This window comes from Hyla sarda, chromosome 6, assembly GCF_029499605.1.
Source record: "Hyla sarda isolate aHylSar1 chromosome 6, aHylSar1.hap1, whole genome shotgun sequence".
In the NCBI taxonomy this organism is placed as follows: Eukaryota; Metazoa; Chordata; class Amphibia; order Anura; family Hylidae; genus Hyla; species Hyla sarda.
This window is the reverse complement of record NC_079194.1, coordinates 112,811,332-112,831,720: the sequence shown is the minus strand read 5'-3', so window position 1 is coordinate 112,831,720 and position 20,389 is coordinate 112,811,332. Positions and strand designations below refer to the sequence as shown.

At 41.9% G+C, this 20,389-nt stretch overlaps 1 protein-coding gene across 5 annotated transcripts in view; it reads right to left on the bottom strand.

Moving 5' to 3' along the window:
- The window catches only part of TTLL3 (tubulin tyrosine ligase like 3), a 52,255-nt gene that overhangs the window by 27,928 nt on the left and 3,938 nt on the right, over positions 1-20,389 (bottom strand). The window contains exons 1-8 of one of the 5 annotated variants that reach the window (XM_056524705.1): positions 20,275-20,369; positions 11,781-11,850; positions 11,517-11,621; positions 8,554-8,654; positions 6,841-7,015; positions 3,933-3,991; positions 3,519-3,647; positions 1,880-1,994 (exon numbers count right to left, since the gene is read on the bottom strand). In XM_056524705.1, coding sequence (XP_056380680.1) covers positions 1,880-1,994; positions 3,519-3,647; positions 3,933-3,991; positions 6,841-7,015; positions 8,554-8,654; positions 11,517-11,619 — 682 coding nt within the window. In that variant the 5' untranslated portion in view covers positions 11,620-11,621; positions 11,781-11,850; positions 20,275-20,369. Of the gene's footprint in view, positions 1-1,879; positions 1,995-3,518; positions 3,648-3,932; positions 3,992-6,840; positions 7,016-8,553; positions 8,655-11,516; positions 11,622-11,780; positions 11,851-20,274; positions 20,376-20,389 lie in introns of those variants that run through there. The other 4 variants (XM_056524704.1, XM_056524707.1, XM_056524706.1 and 1 more) reach the window with 4 other exon arrangements.

Genomic DNA, 20,389 nt, shown 5'->3' with positions numbered 1-20,389 from the left:
ATCAAATCTATCACAAACAATTGGAAAGAACATGGCACAACAGCAAACCTGCCAAGAGATGGTCGCCCACCAAAACTCTCTGACCGGGCAAGGAGGGCATTAATCAGAGAGGCAGAGACCTAAGGTAACCCTGGAGGAGCTGCAGAGTTCCACAGCAGAGACTGGAGTATCTGTACATAGGACGACAATAAGCCGTAAGCTCCATAGAGTTGGGCTTTATGGCAGAGTGGCCAGAAGAAAGCCATTACTATCAGCTAAAATCAAAAAGGCACGTTGTGAGTTTGCAAAAAGGCCTGTGGGAGCCTCCCAAAATGTATGGAGGAAGATGCTCTGGTCTCATGAGACTAAAATTGTACTTTTCAATCATCAAAGAAAACGCTATGTCTGGCGCAAACTCAACACCTCACATCACCCAAAGAACACCATCATCGTTTTTCAGCAGCCAGGACTGGGATATAATAAAGGAGGTCCAGGCACTCACCGATGCAAGCAATTGGTATATATTGTATATCCAAGTCACAGGACGGGTTTTGGCACTTAGCCTTCCTCTGCTGGGAAACTGGTCAGAGTTGAGGGTAAGATGGATGGTGCTAAATACAGGGGTATTCTTGAGCAAAACCTGTACCACTCTGTGCATCATGATTTGAGGCTAGGATGGAGGTTTACGTCCAGCAGGACAATAGGGAAGATTTATCAAAACCTGTCCAGAGGAAAAGTTGCTGAGTTGTCCATAGCAACCAATCAGATCGCTTCTTTCATTTTTAACAAGGCCTCTGCAAAATAAAAGAAGCGATCTGATTGGTTGCTATGGGCAACTCAGCAACTTTTCCTCTGGACAAGTTATGATAAATCTCCCCCAATGACCCCAAACACACTGCTAAAGCAACACTTGAGTGGTTTAAGGGGAAACATGTAAATGGCCTAGTCAAAGCCCAGATCTCAGTCCAATTGAAAATCTGTGGTCAGACTTAAAGGGATACTCCGGTGGAATTTTTTTTTTTTTTTTTTTTAATCAACTGATGCCAGAAAGTTAAACAGATTTGTAAATTACTTCTATTAAAAAAATCTTAATCCTTCCGGTACTTATTAGCAGCTGTATACTACAGAGGGAATTCTTTTCTTTTTGGATTTCTTTTCTGTCACGACCACAGTGCTCTCTGCTGACACCTCTGTCCATGTCAGAAACTGTCCAGAGCAGGAGAAAATACCCATAGCAAACATATGCTGCTCTGGACAGTTCCTAAAATGGACATAGGTATCAGCAGAAAGCACTGTGGTCGTGACAGAAAAGAAATCCAAAAAGAAAAGAATTTCCTCTGTAGCATACAGCCACTAATAAGTACTGGAATTTATAGAAGTAATTTACAAATCTGTTTAACTTTCTGGCATCAGTTGATTAAAAAAAAAAAAGTTTTCCACTGGAGTACCCCTTTAAAGATTGCTGTTCACAAGCGCAAACCATCCAACTTGAAGGAGATGGAGCAGTTTAGCAAGGAGGAATGGGCAAAAATCCCAGTGGTAAGATGGCAAGCTCATAGAGACTTATCCAAAGAGACTTGGAGCTGTGATTGCCGCAAAAGGGGGCTCTACAAAGTATTGACTTTAGGGGGTGAATAGTTATGCACATTGCACTTTTTCTGTTATTTTGTCCTATTTGTTGTTTGCTTCACAATAAATAAATAAAAAAACATCTTCAAAGTTGTGGGTATGTTCTGTAAATTAAATGATCAAAATCCTCGAACAATCCATGTTAATTCCAGGTTGTGAGGCCCCAAAATACGAAAAAAGTCAAGGGGGTGAATACTTTTGCAAGGCACTGTATGTGAAACCAGCCTATGGCTAGCTTTGTAACCATTTGAATTGTGCTCAATAATCATACCAATAAATGCCTTCTTCTCATCCTCAGCTCCCAGTCTGTAGCAGCGAGGGAAGAAAGAATCTGGGTCGGCCTCATCAAACCAGTGGAGGTTCCTTAAATTAGTGCAGATGCCCACCTAGAGGAAAAACACCACATTATATTGCTTTTTAAAAGTTATTATTTTTTTTTTTTAAAGCGCCTCTTTTATAAGCCTGTACAGTTGGCTGTTAGGGGTCTGTCCTACAAGCATGTTGACTTCTTCCAAAGGCACACAGGAGATTATTTTTATGTAGATTATATTAGTGCTGGGCGATATACCGGTTCATACCGAATACCGAAATTTTTGGGCTGCACGATATGAATTTTTCCCATACCGCAATACCTGTTTGGCCCCTCCCCCTTGGGAATGAATTATCAGCCCAGCGCAGCGCTGTCCCCACATCGGGGAACTAATCATACGTGACCCGCCAGCGCTGTTCTGCTCCCCTCCCCCCACCAAATCATGTGACCCGCCAGCGCTGTTCTGCTCTCCCCCCCCCTCTCCCCACCAAATCATGTGACCCGCCAGCGCTGTTCTATTCCCCCCCCCCTCTCCCCACCAAATCATGTGACCCGCCAGCGCTGTTCTGCTCTCCCCACCAAATCATGTTACCCGCCAGCGCTGTTCTGCTCTCCCCCCCCCTCTCCCCACCAAATCATGTGACCCGCCAGCGCTGTTCTATTCCCCCCCCCCTCTCCCCACCAAATCATGTGACCCGCCAGCGCTGTTCTGTTCCCCCCACCAAATCATGTTACCCGCCAGCGCTGTTCTGCTCCCCCCCAATTAATTATCAGCCCAGCGGGGTACTACTCACATATGTCACCCGCAAACACTGCCCTCCTCCTCTTTGTTGGGGGCCGCCAGCGCTGGAACTCACTGTACGCCAGTGGTCTCCAACCTGCGTACCTCCAGATGTTGCAAAACTACAACTCCCAGCATGCCCGGACAGCCAACGGCTGTCCGGGCATGCTGGGAGTTGTAGTTTTGCAACAGCTGGAGGTCCGCAGGTTTGAGACCACTGCTGTACGCTGTATCCCTATGCCCGGGCTGCAAAAGATAAAGAAAATAAACTTTAACTTACCTAAGTCGACCTCACGCTGGGGACTGGAACGTCGGACAGCCGTCATCCTATCACCGGCCGGAGCGATGTCCCGCCCCGGCCAGTGATAGGCTGAGCCCGCTGTCATGTAAGAAGCCGGCCGTTGGCTGTCTGGGCATGCTGGGAGTTGTAGTTTTGCAACAGCTGGAGGTCCGCAGGTTGGAGACCACTGGCGTACAGTATAGAGTTCCAGTGCCGGGCGCCCACAACAAAAAGGATGAGGGCAGTGCTTGCGGGTGACATATGTGAGTAGTACCCCGCTGGGCTGATCATTAATTGGAGGGGAGCAGAACAGCGCTGGCAGGTAACATGATTTGGGGGGGGAGCAGAAGAGCGCTCGCGGGTCACATGATTTGGGGGGGGGGGGTAAAAGAAATACCGTTATATACCGTGGAACCGCCATAAGTTACAAAAATACTGTGATACACATATTTGGTCATACCGCCTTATATCTATATAAACTGTACAATAGTCTTTATTAAGCTTTTGCCCCTATTCTGTTATCCCAGCCCTGGACCCACCTTGGTAGTGAAGGAGCCTGCTTTGGCATAGTGGTTCATCATTTGATCCTTCTTCAAGAACCTGCAGTCCACAGCATCTCGCCTGGTTGTCCAGATAAAATAAGGTATTTCATTGCGGACCAGTCTAGACTAAAGTGACAGAATATAGAGATGATGCTAATAATAATGATGACAATCCCTTCTTCCTAGCTCTGGCACCTATTATTGACTTCACTATTATGGCAGATCTGACCGTATTGAAGAATCAAGCATAGTCAGCCAAGTAGTGTGTGCATGATGATAGAGGAGACGTCATTGACCACAAATGATTGGGTCAGAGCTATCCTATGGTTATGCTCATTCTCACTTCCTTCAATAGAAGCTGCAGTAATGATCTTATCTGTAAGGCCACTGCTCAATAGCATCGACATTTACCATTAAATCATAGATGCCATCTGGATCCTCATCTTTATCCTCCTCCTCGGCGTCATCATCTGGGAAATGAATTAACCACATTTTGTTCAATAGAAGTAGATATTATGCTGAAATCCTGAACCCCTGTGCATTGTACTCTGATCCCTTATCATACTACTACTGTATACAATATTTGTTCAAAAACACAACATTTCTTACAATGTACCAGAGCAGAGCAGCTAATGCAGCAGGGACAGGTACATGCAAGCAGCCAAAGAGCTAACAGAAAACCAGCAGAATTATCAATGCAGAATTGGTGCCATGCCTCATTCAGTGTGCTTATTGGTCATTTATTTCAGGGGTGTTGCTGATGATGTTGCATTATAGCTTTTTTTTTTTTTTTTTTTTTTTTTGTACAAAAGATGTAATCACAGTGGGGCAAAAAAGTATTTAGTCAGCCACCAATTGTGCACGTTTTCCCACTTAAAAAGATGAGAGAGGCCTGTAATTTCCATGATAGGTATACCTCAACTATGAGAGACAGAATGAGAGAAAAATCCATAAAATCACATTGTCTGATTTTCAAAGAATTTATTAGCAAATTATAGTATTTGGTCACCTACAAACAAGCAAGATTTCTGGCTCTCACAGACCTGTAACAACTTCTTTAAGAGTCTCCTCTGTCCTCCACTCATTACCTGTATTAATGGCACCTGTTTGAACTTATCAGTATAAAAGACACCTGGTCATATGTCATATGGTCAGATGAAACCAAAGTAGAACTTTTTGGTAAAAACTCAACTTGTCGTATTTGGAGGAGAAAGAATGCTGATTGCATCCAAAGAACACCATACCTACTGTGAAGCATGGGGGTGGAAACATCATGCTTTGGGGCTGTTTTTCTGCTAAGGGACCAGGACGACCCATCCGTGTAAAGGAAAGAATGAATGGGGCCATGTATCGTGAGATTTTGAATGAAAACCTCCTTCCATCAGCAAGGGCATTGAAGATGAAACGTGGCTGGGCCTTTCAGCATGACAATGCTCCCAAACACACCGCCCAGGCAACAAAGGAAACATTAAAGGGGCAAGAAGAAGCATTTCAAGGTCCTGGAGTGGCCTAGCCAGTCTCCAGATCTCAACCTCATAGAAAGCCTATGGAGGGAGTTGAAAGTCTGCGTTGCCCAGCGACAGCCCCAAAACATCACTGCTCTAGAGGAGATCTGCATGGAGGAATATGCCAAAATACCAGCAATAGTGTGTGAAAATCTTGTGAAGACCTACAGAAAACGTTGGACCTCTGTCCAACAAAGGGTATATAACAAAGTATTGAGATGAACTTTTGTTATTGACCAAATACTTATTTTCCACCATAATTTGCAAATAAATTCTTTAACCCCTTAAGGACCAAGAGTGTACAGGTACGCCCTTGGTCCTGCTCTCCTGATATAACGCGGGGTTACACAGTAACCCAGCATCATATCACGGCAGGCCCGGCGTCATAGTGAAGCTGGGACCCGCCTCTAATAGCGCGCAGCGCCGATCGCAGCGCCGCGCGCTATTAACCCTTTAGCCGCGCGCTCAGAGCTGAGCCGCGCGGCTAAAAGCGAAACCGAAAGTGGCCGGCTAGCTCAGTCGGGCTGTTCGGGATAGCCGCGGCTAATCGCGGCATCCCGAACAGCTGACAGGACAGCGGGAGGGCCCCTTCCTGCCTCCTCGCTGTCCGATCGCCGAATGACTGCTCAGTGCCTGAGATCCAGGCATGAGCAGTCATGCGGCAGAATTGTTGATCACTGGTTTCTTATGAGAAACCAGTGATCAATGATAAAGATCAGTGTGTGCAGTGTTATAGGTCCCTATGGGACCTATAACACTGCAAAAAAAAAGTGAAAAAAAAAGTGAATAAAGATCATTTAACTCCTCCCCTATTAAAAGTTTGAATCACCCCCCTTTTCCAATAAATAAAAAAAAAACACAGTGTAAATAAAAATAAACATATATGGTATCACCGCGTGCGGAAATGTCCGAACTATAAAAATATATCATTAATTAAAGCGCTCGGTCAATGGCGTGCGCGCAAAAAAATTCCCAAGTCCAAAATAGTGCAATAAGTCCTATCAATGCAAAAATGGTACCGTTAAAAACGTCAGATCACGGCGCAAAAAAGGAGCCCTCATACCGCCCCATACATGGAAAAATAAAAAAGTTATAGGGGTCAGAAGATGAAAATTTTAAACGTATTAATTTTCCTACATGTAGTTATGATTTTTTCCAGAAGTCCGACAAAATCAAACCTATATAAGTAGGGTATCAATTTAATCGTATGGACCTACAGAATAAAGATAAGGTGTCATTTTTATCGAAAAATGTACTACGTAGAAACGGAAGCCCCCAAAAGTTACAAAACAGCGTTTTTTTTTCAATTTTGTCGCACAATGATTTTTTTTTCCGTTTCACCGTAGATTTTTGGGCAAAATGACTGACGTCATTACAAAGTAGAATTGGTGGCGCAAAAAATAAGCCATCATATGGATTTTTAGGTGCAAAATTGAAAGAGTTATGATTTTTTAAAGGCAAGGAGCAAAAAACGAAAATGCAAAAACGGAAAAAACCCCGGTCCTTAAGGGGTTAAAAATCAGACAATGTGATTTTATGGATTTTTTTTCTCATTCTGTCTCTCATAGTTGAGGTATACCTATGATGAAAATGACAGGCCTCTCATCTTTTTAAGTGGGAGAACCTGTACAATTGGTGGCTGACTAAATACTTTTTTGCTCCATTGTATGCAATATTGCTATAATGTTTCACATGTTATCAGAGCTGCAGCAGGATATATAATACATGCTGATAATGATATTGTACCTTCCTCTGAAATGTTTGTTTTTTTGAGATCCTTTAAGAATTGCCCCTTGTTTTCCCATTTTATGTACCGTCATCCTCATTTCCACTTCCATCCCCATCATCTTCTTCATTTTCTTCATCCGCCTTTTCCTTTTTGCGGGAAACCTTTGTGATTTTAGGCAGCTTCTTTTCCACCCATCCTCGGCTGCGCAGGCACTGACGTATCACAGGGTATGGGCCGTGAATACTGAATATCTTTTTTTGCTATTTTTGGTGAAGAAATGAGAATTACAAAGAGTAAATAACGGAGGCAGATTAAAGCTGACATATATGGCTCTAGTCTCACTTTTCTCTGGACTTCCACTGAATTTCATACAGTCAGTAACTAAAGCCACACAAAATGAAGGGGCTAAAATGCACCTTTAATCCTACTGGTAGAAAAAAACCTTTAATGTTATCTTCTGACAATCCCAGAATATCAAGTTAGGGGGAATTTACAGTGTTCATACATCTATTTATTTACACTAGATGTATGAGCCACTGCTAACATTCCCTCTTGGTCTTTATCTGCATGGAAATAAGTTATTTGAGGGCACAGTATATATATATAGCCCCCCATTATTCTTGTAAAATAACCCAGCATAAATGAGTCCAGTTCCTTATAGGATCACATATGAAATGACCTTAAAGGGGTACTCCGGTGAAAAACTTTTTTTTTTTTTTTTTAAATCAACTGGTGCCAGAAAGTTAAACATATTTGTAAATTACTTCTATTAAAAAATCTTAATCCTTCCTGTAATTATTAGCTGCTGAATACTACAGCGGAAATTCTTTACTTTTTGAAACACAGAGCTGTCTGCTGACATCATGAGCACAGTGCTCTCTGCTGACATCTCTGTCCATTTTAGGAACTGTCCAGAACAGCATATGTTTTCTATGGGGATTTCCTTTTACTCTGGACAGTTCCTAAAATGGCCAGAGATGTCAGCAGAGAGCACTGTGGTCATGATGTCAGCAGACAGCTCTGTGTTTCAAATGGAAAAGAATTTCCACTGTAGTATTCAGCAGCTAATAAGTACAGGAAGGATTAAGATTTTTTTAATAGAAGTAATTTACAAATCTGTTTAACTTTCTGGCACCAGTTGATTTAAAAAAAAAAGTTTTTCACCGGATACCGATCCCCAAGGTTCACAGATTCAGAACCTTGGCCTATCGGAAGATCCTCTGGTAGCGTAGTACAAACATGACCAGTCAGGGTTGAACATGGTCCCATGAATATTAGGACCATGGGCCTCTTACCACCGACAAAAGTCATAACTAGCTTTAAATGGAGCAGAATGCAGCCAACTAGAGGGCACTAAGCTTTGCCAATATTACATGACTTTAAAGGGGTACTCCACTGCCACAGAGTCTGAAACATTTAGTTCCGAATTTAGTTCCGAGTGATGTCACGACCCCCGCACCCAACATTCTGAACTAAACGTTCCAGACACTGGGGCAGTGGAGTACCCCTTTAAGATAATCTCTCTGAACATTCTTGAGATCTCAGGTAAATCCATAGGGTCATTGCTCGCTATCAGGGGCAAACAGAGTGGTCAGTTTGCCCATAATACCAATATCAGTTTTAGAGATAGCACCGGCTTGGGCCATTCTTCCAAGCTGCAATACCAAAACATGGCTTATAGGTAAGTGTGACACTATTTCTGGCAGAAAAAAGGCTGACGCTTTATTGTAGATACTTAGATCACAATAAAATAATTTACTTAACAGGTTTTCACTAATGGTGAATATATTTTACTGACCTTTATTGCCTTTTCCACCAGAAGCTTGGCAAGTTTGAGGCGATCTGGATTAATCATGGTGTTATGAATGATCTTGCGCACACATCCCTCCGCAGCCATCACTGTGTGCACACAAGAGGTGTCAGTGTTATTACCTAGAGGTACACCTGTCTGTAAGACCTAATGGCACCAAAACCCTTCGCTGAAGGGTTATGTTTGTTGCCATTGTCCATGCATTCACCCACACCAGATCTGCTTTAGATTTAAAATTGTAGATTTTACAAGGTGATCCCTTTATTGACATGCTGATTAAAATACATAAGGACTGCCTTGTAAAATCCACAGTGGATTCAGTGTTAGTGTGTGTTCCCTAAAAGAAGAACATGTCCTTATTGCCCATAGCAACCAATCACAGCTCAGAATACTAAATTAAAGCTTAAAGAGTACCTATCACCAAAAAAACTTTTTATATTTTGTTAATCAATGTATTAGAAACAACTTACTAATTACATGTGATTAACAAAAATGTATTTTTATAATTTTTTTTTTTAAATATATAAAAACAGTCTTCCTGAACCTCCACCATTGAAAAAGGGGACGCAGTTCCCCGAAACACGTCTGGTGTTAAGACAACCCTGCACATCATCTGAGACAATCGTTACCGCATTGCCGATCCTCACCTACTCTCTCACCTGCCGTCGGGGTAGAGAGGATACCTCCAGCGTTGCCATACGCTGCTACGACCGCTAGGCTTAACAGCGCTGCCACACGCTGCTTCCCAGCCATCATCTCCGACCCCCAGCACCGGATCATATCACCCCTCCTACATTTCTCCCGTGCCGCCGGGACAGAGGGACGTGTATCCGGATCGCAAGCACAGCTGCACTCACCTGACTGTGCACACTGTAGCCGGTAAGAGGCACTAATTGCCTGAACTGTATACCGATTGCCCTCTTGCATTCAGTCCCCGTGCCGTCGGGGTAGAGGGGGCATCGCCTGTATCTCTGCACCTAAAAACGTTTATAGTGGGCCCCAATCTGGGAGGCTCCAGAGCTACCGAAAATTTGCCTTATTGGATTATCAACTTTTTTGCTATGTACTTTCATCTGGATTAATCCTGGCTCTAATAATATGACTTTACAGTATAACTAAACAGATACTGTTTGCACTGTCCCATTGCCCCACTTTCATTGTCTCATTGTCCAATTGTTGAAGTGCAATACCACTGTGTATATTTTATATTTTTAGCATTTTATACCATTGTAACCATTTTTATCTAGTGACCAGTCTGCGGCAAGGGCCCTGCCACAGACCTCACATAATTTTTCCAAATAAATGTTATCATTTTATGCTATTTTAGACACGTTTTCTTTTTTCTCTCTCTCTTTCTCCTAATTTTTGACCTTATATATTTTACTCTGACCTAGCCTAGCAGGACTGCCTCCCCTTTTTACACTAATAATTAATTTTTTACTTTAAAAAAAGACCACTAGGGGTCTCCCTACATGCCCCGGTGCATAGATTTCGGACTCATGCCAGCCTGGCAGCATGAGTCCGAAATCTCAGTGCAGCTGGACACTGAAGAGCATAGCACAGCTCAATCAGACAGGCGGGAGCAAGCACTGTGACCGCAGCACGAGCACTCCTGACCTGGCCAGCCGCATCATCAGGCTGCTCCCCCTTGCAAGGAGAGCTGGTGCGGGCTGGCCAAATGTCAGTGTAGTGCACGGCTGCACAGAAGAGGATCGGGTCTGCCTCTCCTGAGTCTGATCTAGGTCTTCATCAGGGGGCAGCAAGGCAATGGGCATGATATATATATATATATATATATATATATATCTGTGTGAAGAGGAAGAAGGGCAGAAGTGCGCCCGGCAGGCATCAGATGGCGTTGCACCTGCCCCCTTCCTCCCTAGCTAACAGCAGGAATTTGAGCAGCCTCAGGGGATAAAAAAAAGGTATTTATAGGCGGCAAATGAAGACAGGGATAAGAGTCAGTAAGAGTCAGGGACAGATGGGGAGGGGGGATTAGGGACAGTTTAGTTGATTTAGTTGATGATAGGTACTCTTTAACTGTGTATAGTTTGCCAGCAAGAATATACAGTAAAACATTAATCTGTATAGATCCCTGCTTTACTGTAACCCCTAAGTTGCGCTGCTGTGCAATTTGTAATTTTTCTAAACAAATAGGTGTGTGAACAATGAACAGAGCCACACTTACCACCTTTGTTCCTGGCTGTAGCTCTGGCTCTAGTGACAGCATTACTATAGGCAGGGCTACACCAGACCAAGCAAGAGAAGGAACAAAGAGGGTGAGTAAACTTCTGCTCACTTTATACAGCCATCTATATACTGCTTTAGGAAATATACAATGTATATCTATTGCCCAGCATGAGCTGTACCTGCGGATGTGTATATCTTCGGGCACAGCTCAGCCCCACTAGTAACAGGGACAGTATCCAGTGATGTGCAGCCCTGGATATTGTATGAGTGGTGTAGGTAAATAGTGATGCTAGCATCACTACTTACCTCTGAACATGCTGAAGCTATGGCGTTTTTGCTGGGAAAATGCCATAGTCCCAGCATGCTGCAATTTTGGAAAACAGCCACTGAGCCCAAAATCGCAGAAAAATGGCCAAGATAAGGGAAACTCGCCAAACCCAAAAACTCCATGTGGGTCCCTGCAAACATCTAGCAAAAACACTATGCAGCAGTTTGGGCGTTTTTTGGGGCATTTTTCCCCAATAAAACTAAGTAGAAATGTAGCCTTAGGCTTGTTTTCCACTTAACACTTTTTTGGCGAAAACTGCCACTGCAGTTTTTGAGCCAAGGCCAGAAATGGATCCAGTAGGAAGGAGAAGTATAAGTCCTTCCTTTATATTTTCTATTCCTTTTGAATACACTTCTGGCTTTGGAAACTGCAGTGGCAAACAAGCCTTCTAGAGTAACATTGGGATAAGAAACAAATAACAGAGGTCATTTACTATCTTGCTTGTGCTTCTCAATTGCGGAGTGAGGTTTCTTTTTGTGTTTTCCATTAGAGGTCTTCTCCTGTCCTTCACACATAGTCCGTGGTTTACCAGGCATTTCTAATAAATAGGCACAAGCAGAATTTATCAAAGAGGGAGAATCGATCCTTCTACCCAGTATTGTGCAGTAGGTCCATTTTACTGGTGATAACATTGAAGACATAGAAATTTAAGGATTTACAAAAATGTTACTGAATAATTTGACTTAATTTACTTTACCTGTTTCTTCTGTACTTTCTGTTTTGTCACAATTTTCCTGTGACTCCTCTGTTTCAGGCAAGGACTGAGGCTGTGTAATACATAAAGCAGCATCATATTGCTCTGTCATTACAGCATATATGTATATATATATATATATATATATATATATATATATATATATATATATATAAATATATATGACAAGAGTAGCAATAAATTGTTTTATAAAAAAAAATAGTAAAAAGTAGAATCAAAAACATCTCTAGGTTCAGTCATATAAGACTATTCAGCACCATCTAGTGGTGAACGGCTTATGAAGTGTTTTTATGATTTTTTCAGTACTCAGGTATTACATAAATCAAAATGACCAATCACAATATGTGATCTGTACCACCTAGAAGTTTATGACTTTTTGATGGCTTTCTATTTATTTTTCAAGCAATTCTGGCATTTGACATTTTTGTTTATGCCATTCACCATTCAAGATTCATAATGTTTTATATTATAATAGATTGGACATTTTCGTATGCAATGACACTAATATATAATACATTTTTTTATTAAAAAACGAACATTTACAATTTTTGTTTACACTTTCTTTCCTTACTCATACTGTTCAATGCAATACATACAGTAGGGCAAAAAAGTTCTTCGACTTAACCCCTTAAGGACTCAGCCAATTTTGGCCTTAAGGACTCAGACAATTTAATTTTTACGTTTTCATTTTTTCCTCCTCGCCTTCTAAAAATCATAACTCTTTTATATTTTCATCGCCAGACTAGTATGAGGGCTTGTTTTTTGCGCGACCAGTTGTCCTTTGTAATTAAATAACTCATTATATCATAAAATGTATGGCGCAACCAAAAAACACTATTTTTGTGGGGAAATTAAAAAGAAAAACGCAATTTTGCTAATTTTGGAAGGTTTCGTTTTCACGCCGTAAAATTTATGGTAAAAATGACGTGTGTTCTTTATTCTGAGGGTAAATACAATTAAAATGATACCCATTATTACATACTTTTCTATTATTGTTGTGCTTAAAAAAAATCACAAACTTTTTAACCAAATTAGTATGTTTATAATCCCTTTATTTTGATGACCTCTAACTTTTTTATTTTTCCGTATAAGCGGCGGTATGGGGGCTCATTTTTTGTGCCATGATCTGTACTTTTTTTTTTATACCACATTTGCATATAAAAAACTTTTAATACATTTTTTATAATTTTTTTTAATAAAATGTATTAAAAAAGTAGCAATTTTGGACTTTTTTTTTTTTTCGTTCACGCCGTTCACAGTACGGGATCATTAACATTTTATTTTAATAGTTCGGACATTTATGCACGTGGCGATACCAAATATGTCTATAAAATTTATTTTTTACGCTTTTTGGGGGTAAAATAGGAAAAAACGGACGTTTTACTTTTTTATTGGGGGAGGGGATTTTTCACTTTTTTTTAACTTTTACTTTTACATTTTTTTTTACACTTCAATAGTCCCCATAGGAGATAGCAATACCATGATTGCTAATACTGATCTGTTCTATGTATAGGACATAGAACAGATCAGTGTTATCGGCGATCTACTGCTCTGGTCTGCTCGATCTCAGACCAGAGCAGGAGACGCGGGGAGTCGGAAGGTGAGGGGACCTCCGTGCGGCGTTCTGAATGATCAGATCCCCGCAGCAGCGCTGCGAGTGATCCGATCATTAATTGAAATCGCGCACTGCCGCAGATGCCGGGATCTGTATTGATCCCGGCACCTGAGGGGTTAATGGCGGACGCCCGCGAGATCGCGGGCGTCGGCCATTGCCGGCGTGTCCCTGGCTGCGATCAGCAGCCGGGATCAGCCGCGCATGACATGGGCATCGCTCCGATGCCCGCGGTTATGCACAGGACGTAAATGTACGTCCTGGTGCGTTAAGTACCACAGCACCAGGACGTACATTTATGTCCTGCGTCCTTAAGGGGTTAAAAAGATGAGAGAGGCCTGTAATTTTCATCATAGGTATAACCTCAACTATGAGAGACAGAATGAGAAAAAAAATCCATAAAATCACATTGTCTGATTTTTTAAGAATTTATTTGCAAATTATGGTGGAAAATAGGTATTTGGTCACCTACAAACAAGTAAGATTTCTGGTTCTCACAGACCTGTAACTTCTTCTTTAAGAGTCTCCTCTGTCCTCCACTCATTAAGTGTATTAATGGCACCTGTTTGAACTTATTAGTATTAAAGACACCTGTCCACAACCTCAAACAGTCACACTCCAAACTCCACTATGGCCAAGACCAAAGAGCTGTCGGAGGACACCAGAAACAAAATTGTAGACCTGCACCAGGCTGGGAAGACTGAATCTGCAATAGGTAAGCAGCTTGGTGTCAAGAAATCAACTGTGGGAGCAATTATTAGAAAATGGAAGACATACAAGACCACTGATTATCTCCCTCGATCTGGGACTCCATGCAAGATTTCACCCCATGGTGTCAAAATGATCACAAGAATGGTGAGTAAAAATCCCAGAACCACACGGGGGAACTAGTGAATGACCTGCAGAGAGCTGGGACCAAAGTAACAAAGGCTACCATCAGTAACACTATACCGCCAGGGACTCAAATCATGCTGTTCCCGACGTGTCCCCCTGCTTAAGCCAGTACATGTCTGGGCCCGTCTGAAGTTTGCTAGAGAGCATTTGGATGATTCAGAAGAGGATTGGAAGGATGTCATATGGTCAGATGAAACCAAAGTAGACATTTTTGGAAAAAACTCAACTCGTCGTGTTTGGAGGAGAAAGAATGCTGATTGTATCCAAAGAACACCATACCTACTGTGAAGCATGGGGGTGGAAACATCATGCTTTGGGGCTGTTTTTCAGCCAAGGGACCAGGACGATCGATCCGTGTAAAGGAAAGAATGAATGGGGCCATGTTTTGTAAGATTTTGAAAGAAAACCTCCTTCCATCAGCAAGGGCATTGAAGATGAAACGTGGTTGGGTCTTTCAGCATGACGATGATCCCAAACACACCGCCTGGGCAACGAAAGAGTGACTTCGTAAGAAGCATATTAAGGTCCTGGAGTGGCCTAACCAGTCTCAAGATCTCAACCCCATAGAAAACCTTTAGAGGGAGTTGAAAGACTGTGTTGCCCAGCGACAGCTCCAAAACATCACTGCTCTAGAGGAGATCTGCATGGAGGAATGGGCCAAAATACCAGCAACAGTGTGTGAAAACTTTGTGAAGACAGAAAACATTTGACGTTTGCCAACAAAGGGTATATAACAAAGTATTGAGATGAGATTTTTGTTAGTGAACAAATACTTATTTTCCACCATAATTTGCAAATAAATTCTTTAACCCCTTAAGGACTCAAAACAATCTTCATTTTTGCACTTTTTTTTATTCCTCCACATCTTCTAAAAATCATAACGCATTCTATTTTGCACCTACAGACCCATATAATGGCTTGTTTTTTGTGCCACCAATTGTACTATATAATGACGTTACTTATTTTATAACATAATTTGCGACGAAACAAAAAAAACTTATTTGTGGCCTGAAATGAAAAAAAAAAAAACGCCATTTTGCTAATTTTTAGGGCTTCCGTTTCTACGCAGTACAATTTTCGATAAAAATGACACATTATCTTTATTCTGTAGGTCCATACGGTTACAAGGATACCCAATTTATGTAGGTTTTATTTATTTTACTACTTTAAAAAAATCATAACTAAATGCACCAAAATTAGTATGTTTAAAATTGTCATATTCTGACCCCTATAACTTTTTTATTTTTCCATATATGGGACTATATGAGGGCGCATTTTTTGCAGCGTGATCTGTAGTTTTTATCTGTGCCATTTTTGTTTTGATGGGACTTTTTGATTGCTTTTTATTAATATTTTCATGGTATATGAAGTGACCAAAATTCACAATTTTGAACTTTGGTACTTTTTTACGTGTACGCCATCGACCGTGCGGTTTAGCTAACCTTATATTTTAATAGTTCGGACATTTACACATGCGGCCGTACCATATATGATTATTTTTTTGATTACATTATTTTATTTAAAAAATAGGAAAAGGGGGTGATTAAAATTTTTATTAGGAGGGGGGCTTATTCACATTTATTCTCATTTTTTAACACTTTTTGCTTTTTTTTTTTTAGCAATCTTTTGATTGCATACACTGTTCAATGCTATGCCATAGCATAGCATTGATCAGTGTTACCAGCGCTCTGCTGCTCTAGCCTGCTGTGTAGGTATGGAGCAGTAGATCGCCGATCGGATGACAAGGTGGCAGGTGAGGACCCTCCCTTCATCCAGTAAGCTGATCAGGACATTGAGATTCTGTCGCGATAGTCCCGATCAGCTCCGATGAGCTGTCGTGATAGTTTTACGTTCAGTAAAAGGGTTAATGTTAAGCATTAGCCGTGGGTCCTGGCTGCCCGTAGCAACCGGGACCCACGGGGTTTAACCCATTCTCCGCTGGTGAGAACGGTTTAAACCCCGTTAGCGGGATCAGGACGTACAGGTACGCCCTGAGTCCTTAAAGGGGTACTCCGGTGGAAAACATTTTTTTTTTTTTTATCAACTGGTGCCAGAAAGAGATTTGTAAATTACTTCCATTAAAAAATCATTATCCTTCCAGTACTTTTTAGAAGAAATTATTTTCTTTTTGAATTTCTTTGTTTGTCTTGTCCACAGTGCTCTCTGCTGACACCTGATGCCCGTATCAGGAACTGTGCAGCAAAGGAGAAAATACCCATTGAAAACCTATGCTACTCTGGACAGTTCCTGACATGGACAGAGGTGCCAGCAGAGAGCACTGTGGACAAGACAAAAAAGAAATTCATAAAGAAAAGAATTTCCTCTGTAGCATACAGCCGTTAAAAAGTACTGGAAGGGTAAAGATTTTTTAATAGAAGTCATTTACAAATCTGTTTAACTTTATGGCACCAGTTCATTTAAAAAAAAAAAATGTTTTCCACAGTAGTACCCCTTTAACCCCTTAAGGACCAAGGGCGTACAGGTACGCCCTTGGACCTGCTCTCCTGATATAACGCGGGGTTACACAGTAATCCCGCGTCATATCATGGCGGGCCCGGCGTCATAGTGAAGCCGGGACCCGCCTCTAATAGCGTGCAGTGCCGATCGCGGCACCGCGCGCTATTAACCCTTTAGCCGCGCGCTCAGAGCTGAGCCGCGCGGCTAAAAGTGAAACCGAAAGTGGCCGGCTAGCTCAGTCGGGCTGTTCGGGATAGCCGCGGCTAATCGCGGCATCCCGAACAGCTGACAGGACAGCGGGAGGGCCCCTACCTGCCTCCTCGCTGTCCGATCGCCGAATGACTGCTCAGTGCCTGAGATCCAGGCATGAGCAGTCATGCGGCAGAATCGTTGATCACTGGTTTCTTATGAGAAACCAGTGATCAACATAGAAGATCAGTGTGTGCAGTGTTATAGGTCCCTATGGGACCTATAACACTGCAAAAAAAAAGTGAAAAAAAAAAGTGAATAAAGATCATTTAACTCCTCCCCTATTAAAAGTTTGAATCACCCCCCTTTTCCAATAAAAAAAAAAACACAGTGTAAATAAAAAGGAAAATGAACATATATGGTATCACCGCGTGCGGAAATGTCCGAATTATAAAAATATATCATTAATTAAACCGCTCGGTCAATGGCGTGCGCGCCAAAAAATTCCAAAGTCCAAAATAGTGCATTTTTGGTCACTTTTTATATCATTTAAAAATGAATAAAAAGCGATCAATAAGTCCTATCAATGCAAAAATTGTACCGTTAAAAACTTCAGATCACGGCGCAAAAAATTAGCCCTCATACCGCCCCATACACGGAAAAATAAAAAAGTTATAGGGGTCAGAAGATGACAATTTTAAACGTATTAATTTTCCTGCATGTAGTTATGATTTTTTCCAGAAGTCCGAAAAAATCAAATCTATATAAGTAGGGTATCATTTTAATTGCATGGACCTACAGAATAAAGATAAGGTGTCATTTTTACCGAAAAATGTACTACGTAGAAACGGAAGCCCCCAAAAGTTACAAAACTGCGTTTTTTTTTCAATTTTGTCGCACAATGATTTTTTTTTCCATTTCACCGTAGATTTTTGGCCAAAATGACTGACGTCATTACAAATTAGAATTGCTGGCGCAAAAAATAAGCCATCATATGGATTTTTAGGTGCAAAATTGAAAGAGTTATGATTTTTTAAAGGCAAGGAGCAAAAAACGAAAATGCAAAAACGGAAAACCCCCCGGTCCTTAAGGGGTTAAGGACTTGGGAACAGGGGCGTATCCGTACGCCCTGTGTCCTGAAGGGGTTAAAAATCAGACAGTGTGATTTTATGGATTTTTTTTCTCATTATGTCTCTCATAGTTGAGGTATACCTATGATGAAAATTACAGCCTCTCATCTTTTTAAGTAGAAGAACTTGCACAATTGGTGGCTGACTAAATACTTTTCTGCCTCACTGTATGTATTGCAATTATCTGTTCAATCTTCAGTCTACTAGTACAGCCTGTCTAGAGACATAACATGAAGATTCTGGGCCTTAATGCAAAATCTGGTGTTGGTCTTCTCATACGGAGATTAGAGACTTATAGGACCCCTTAGGCTCCTGGGCCTGGTGCAACTGCATCCTCTGCCCCCCTTATAGTTTGCTGCTGCCTTCTATGGCAGGCTATCATAGATCTGTCACTGCAGCTACAGAGGTCTAGAATAGGCCTAGGAAATACACCACAACCAATAAGCTGATATCATGGGGAAGATGATTAAACCCCTGAATTTCCATTAACACGGCCTCTAATTGTCCAGATCAGTGTTTCCCAAACAGTGTGTCTCAAGCTGTTTCTGAACTACAACTCCCAGCATTCCCAGACACCAAAAGCCTGTCTGGGCATGCTGGATGTTCTAGTTTGCATTAGCTGGAGGCTCCTTGTTTGGGGAAACACTGGCCTTCATGATGCTGTCAGCATTGACAGTGGCATATAGTTCAGTAGCAAGCTTTAGAGCTGATATAGTTTATAACCGGAATCAGAGTCTTCCTATGTAAGACTGGTGTATACATTCTATCTATTGCATTCTGCATCCATTTAGCATTAGAGCAGCATATCTGTACTTCAGGCTCGCACAGTATTATGCTCCATGTTTAGTCAGTATTTGTTCATGATTTTGGTCAGTATTGATAGTTAAAACCAGGAGTGGGTCTAAAACACAATTAGGGTGCTTTCACACGCTATTATTAGCAGCGGGGTTCTTGCTGCGAGTTACACTACCATTGATTTGAATGGGTCAACAGACAGTCCACAATAGTCAGATTTGCAGACTGTCCGCCGATCCATTAACATCAATGGTAGCATAACCTGCTGCTAATAATAATGTGTGAACTCACCATTAGGCTGCATTCACATCACTATTTAGGGATACGACTTAGGGGGACAGACACCCTGTAGAAACCTGATGGACCCCATTAAAATCAATGGGGTCTGTTAGGCACTTTATGGGGTCCGTTGAGCAGCAATCCTTTGGTTATGTTATTCTCGTTCTTCGACTAAAATGATGGAGCTGAAGAACAGGAAAAACAAAGCAGATATGAACCTAGCCTGAAACTAAACCTCCTTTCCTTAACATTTAATTGCTCTTAAATAACATCACCTAGATATTTAGATAACAAGACCCCCTAGTTCTATAAATCTGACGTGTAGCTATGGGAGGTGCAGTGGTTGCAGTCACATCTAGGCCTAAAGGTAGTGGAGAGTCGGCACTCGTCCTTGTATTGTGGTGCCAGTGGATCAATAGTCAGCATGGATAGGTAGAGGAATCCCGGCACTCATGGATAGATGCTAAATCACTTTGTGTTTTATTCACACATAAAGCATAGTATTGCGACTCGCAGGACACGTTTCGGCCAACAAGTGGCCTTTGTCAACTGTTACATAGCATAGACAGTACTCCACATTAGAGCCCTGCATCGAGGGTAGGATCCCAGGGGTTCAGCTGGACCCAATAAAACCTTGAGGGCACGGGGGCTAATGAGGTTGTTGCGGGAGGTCACAGAAAATACAGTGGGTCCAGCAAAATCATGCACAGTCCCACAAACCTCTAAATGCCTCAAAGGGGATGATAAATTGGCACAAGGGGGTAATGAAATGGCACGAGGGGGTTATAAAATGGCGCAAGGGATTAATGAAATGGCACAAAGGAGGATGAAATGGCACAAGGGGGTTATAGACTGGTGCAATGGATTGATGAAATGGCATGAGGGGCAATGAAATGGCATTAGGGGTAATGAAATGGCATGAGGGGTTCTATTTCTAAAACTGTGACAAAATGTTTGTGGGAGTGGGCAGAATTGGACACACATCTTGTGGTATTGGTCAGAAATCCAGCGTGAGCAGAATTGAAAAGAAACCAGTCCTGCGCCGGGCTCTACTCCATAGACCGAGCGATGGGTGGAGGTTTGAAGGCAACAATAACAATGCCAGGGGGATGGTACTAACCTTTACACAACTAAACACTGCTCTAAATGGAAGGACTACGTTCCTCTTTGCTACCAGTTCTCCTAGTGACAGCCCCAATGTGTGTCGGTGGGTTAGACGACTTCTGACATAATAG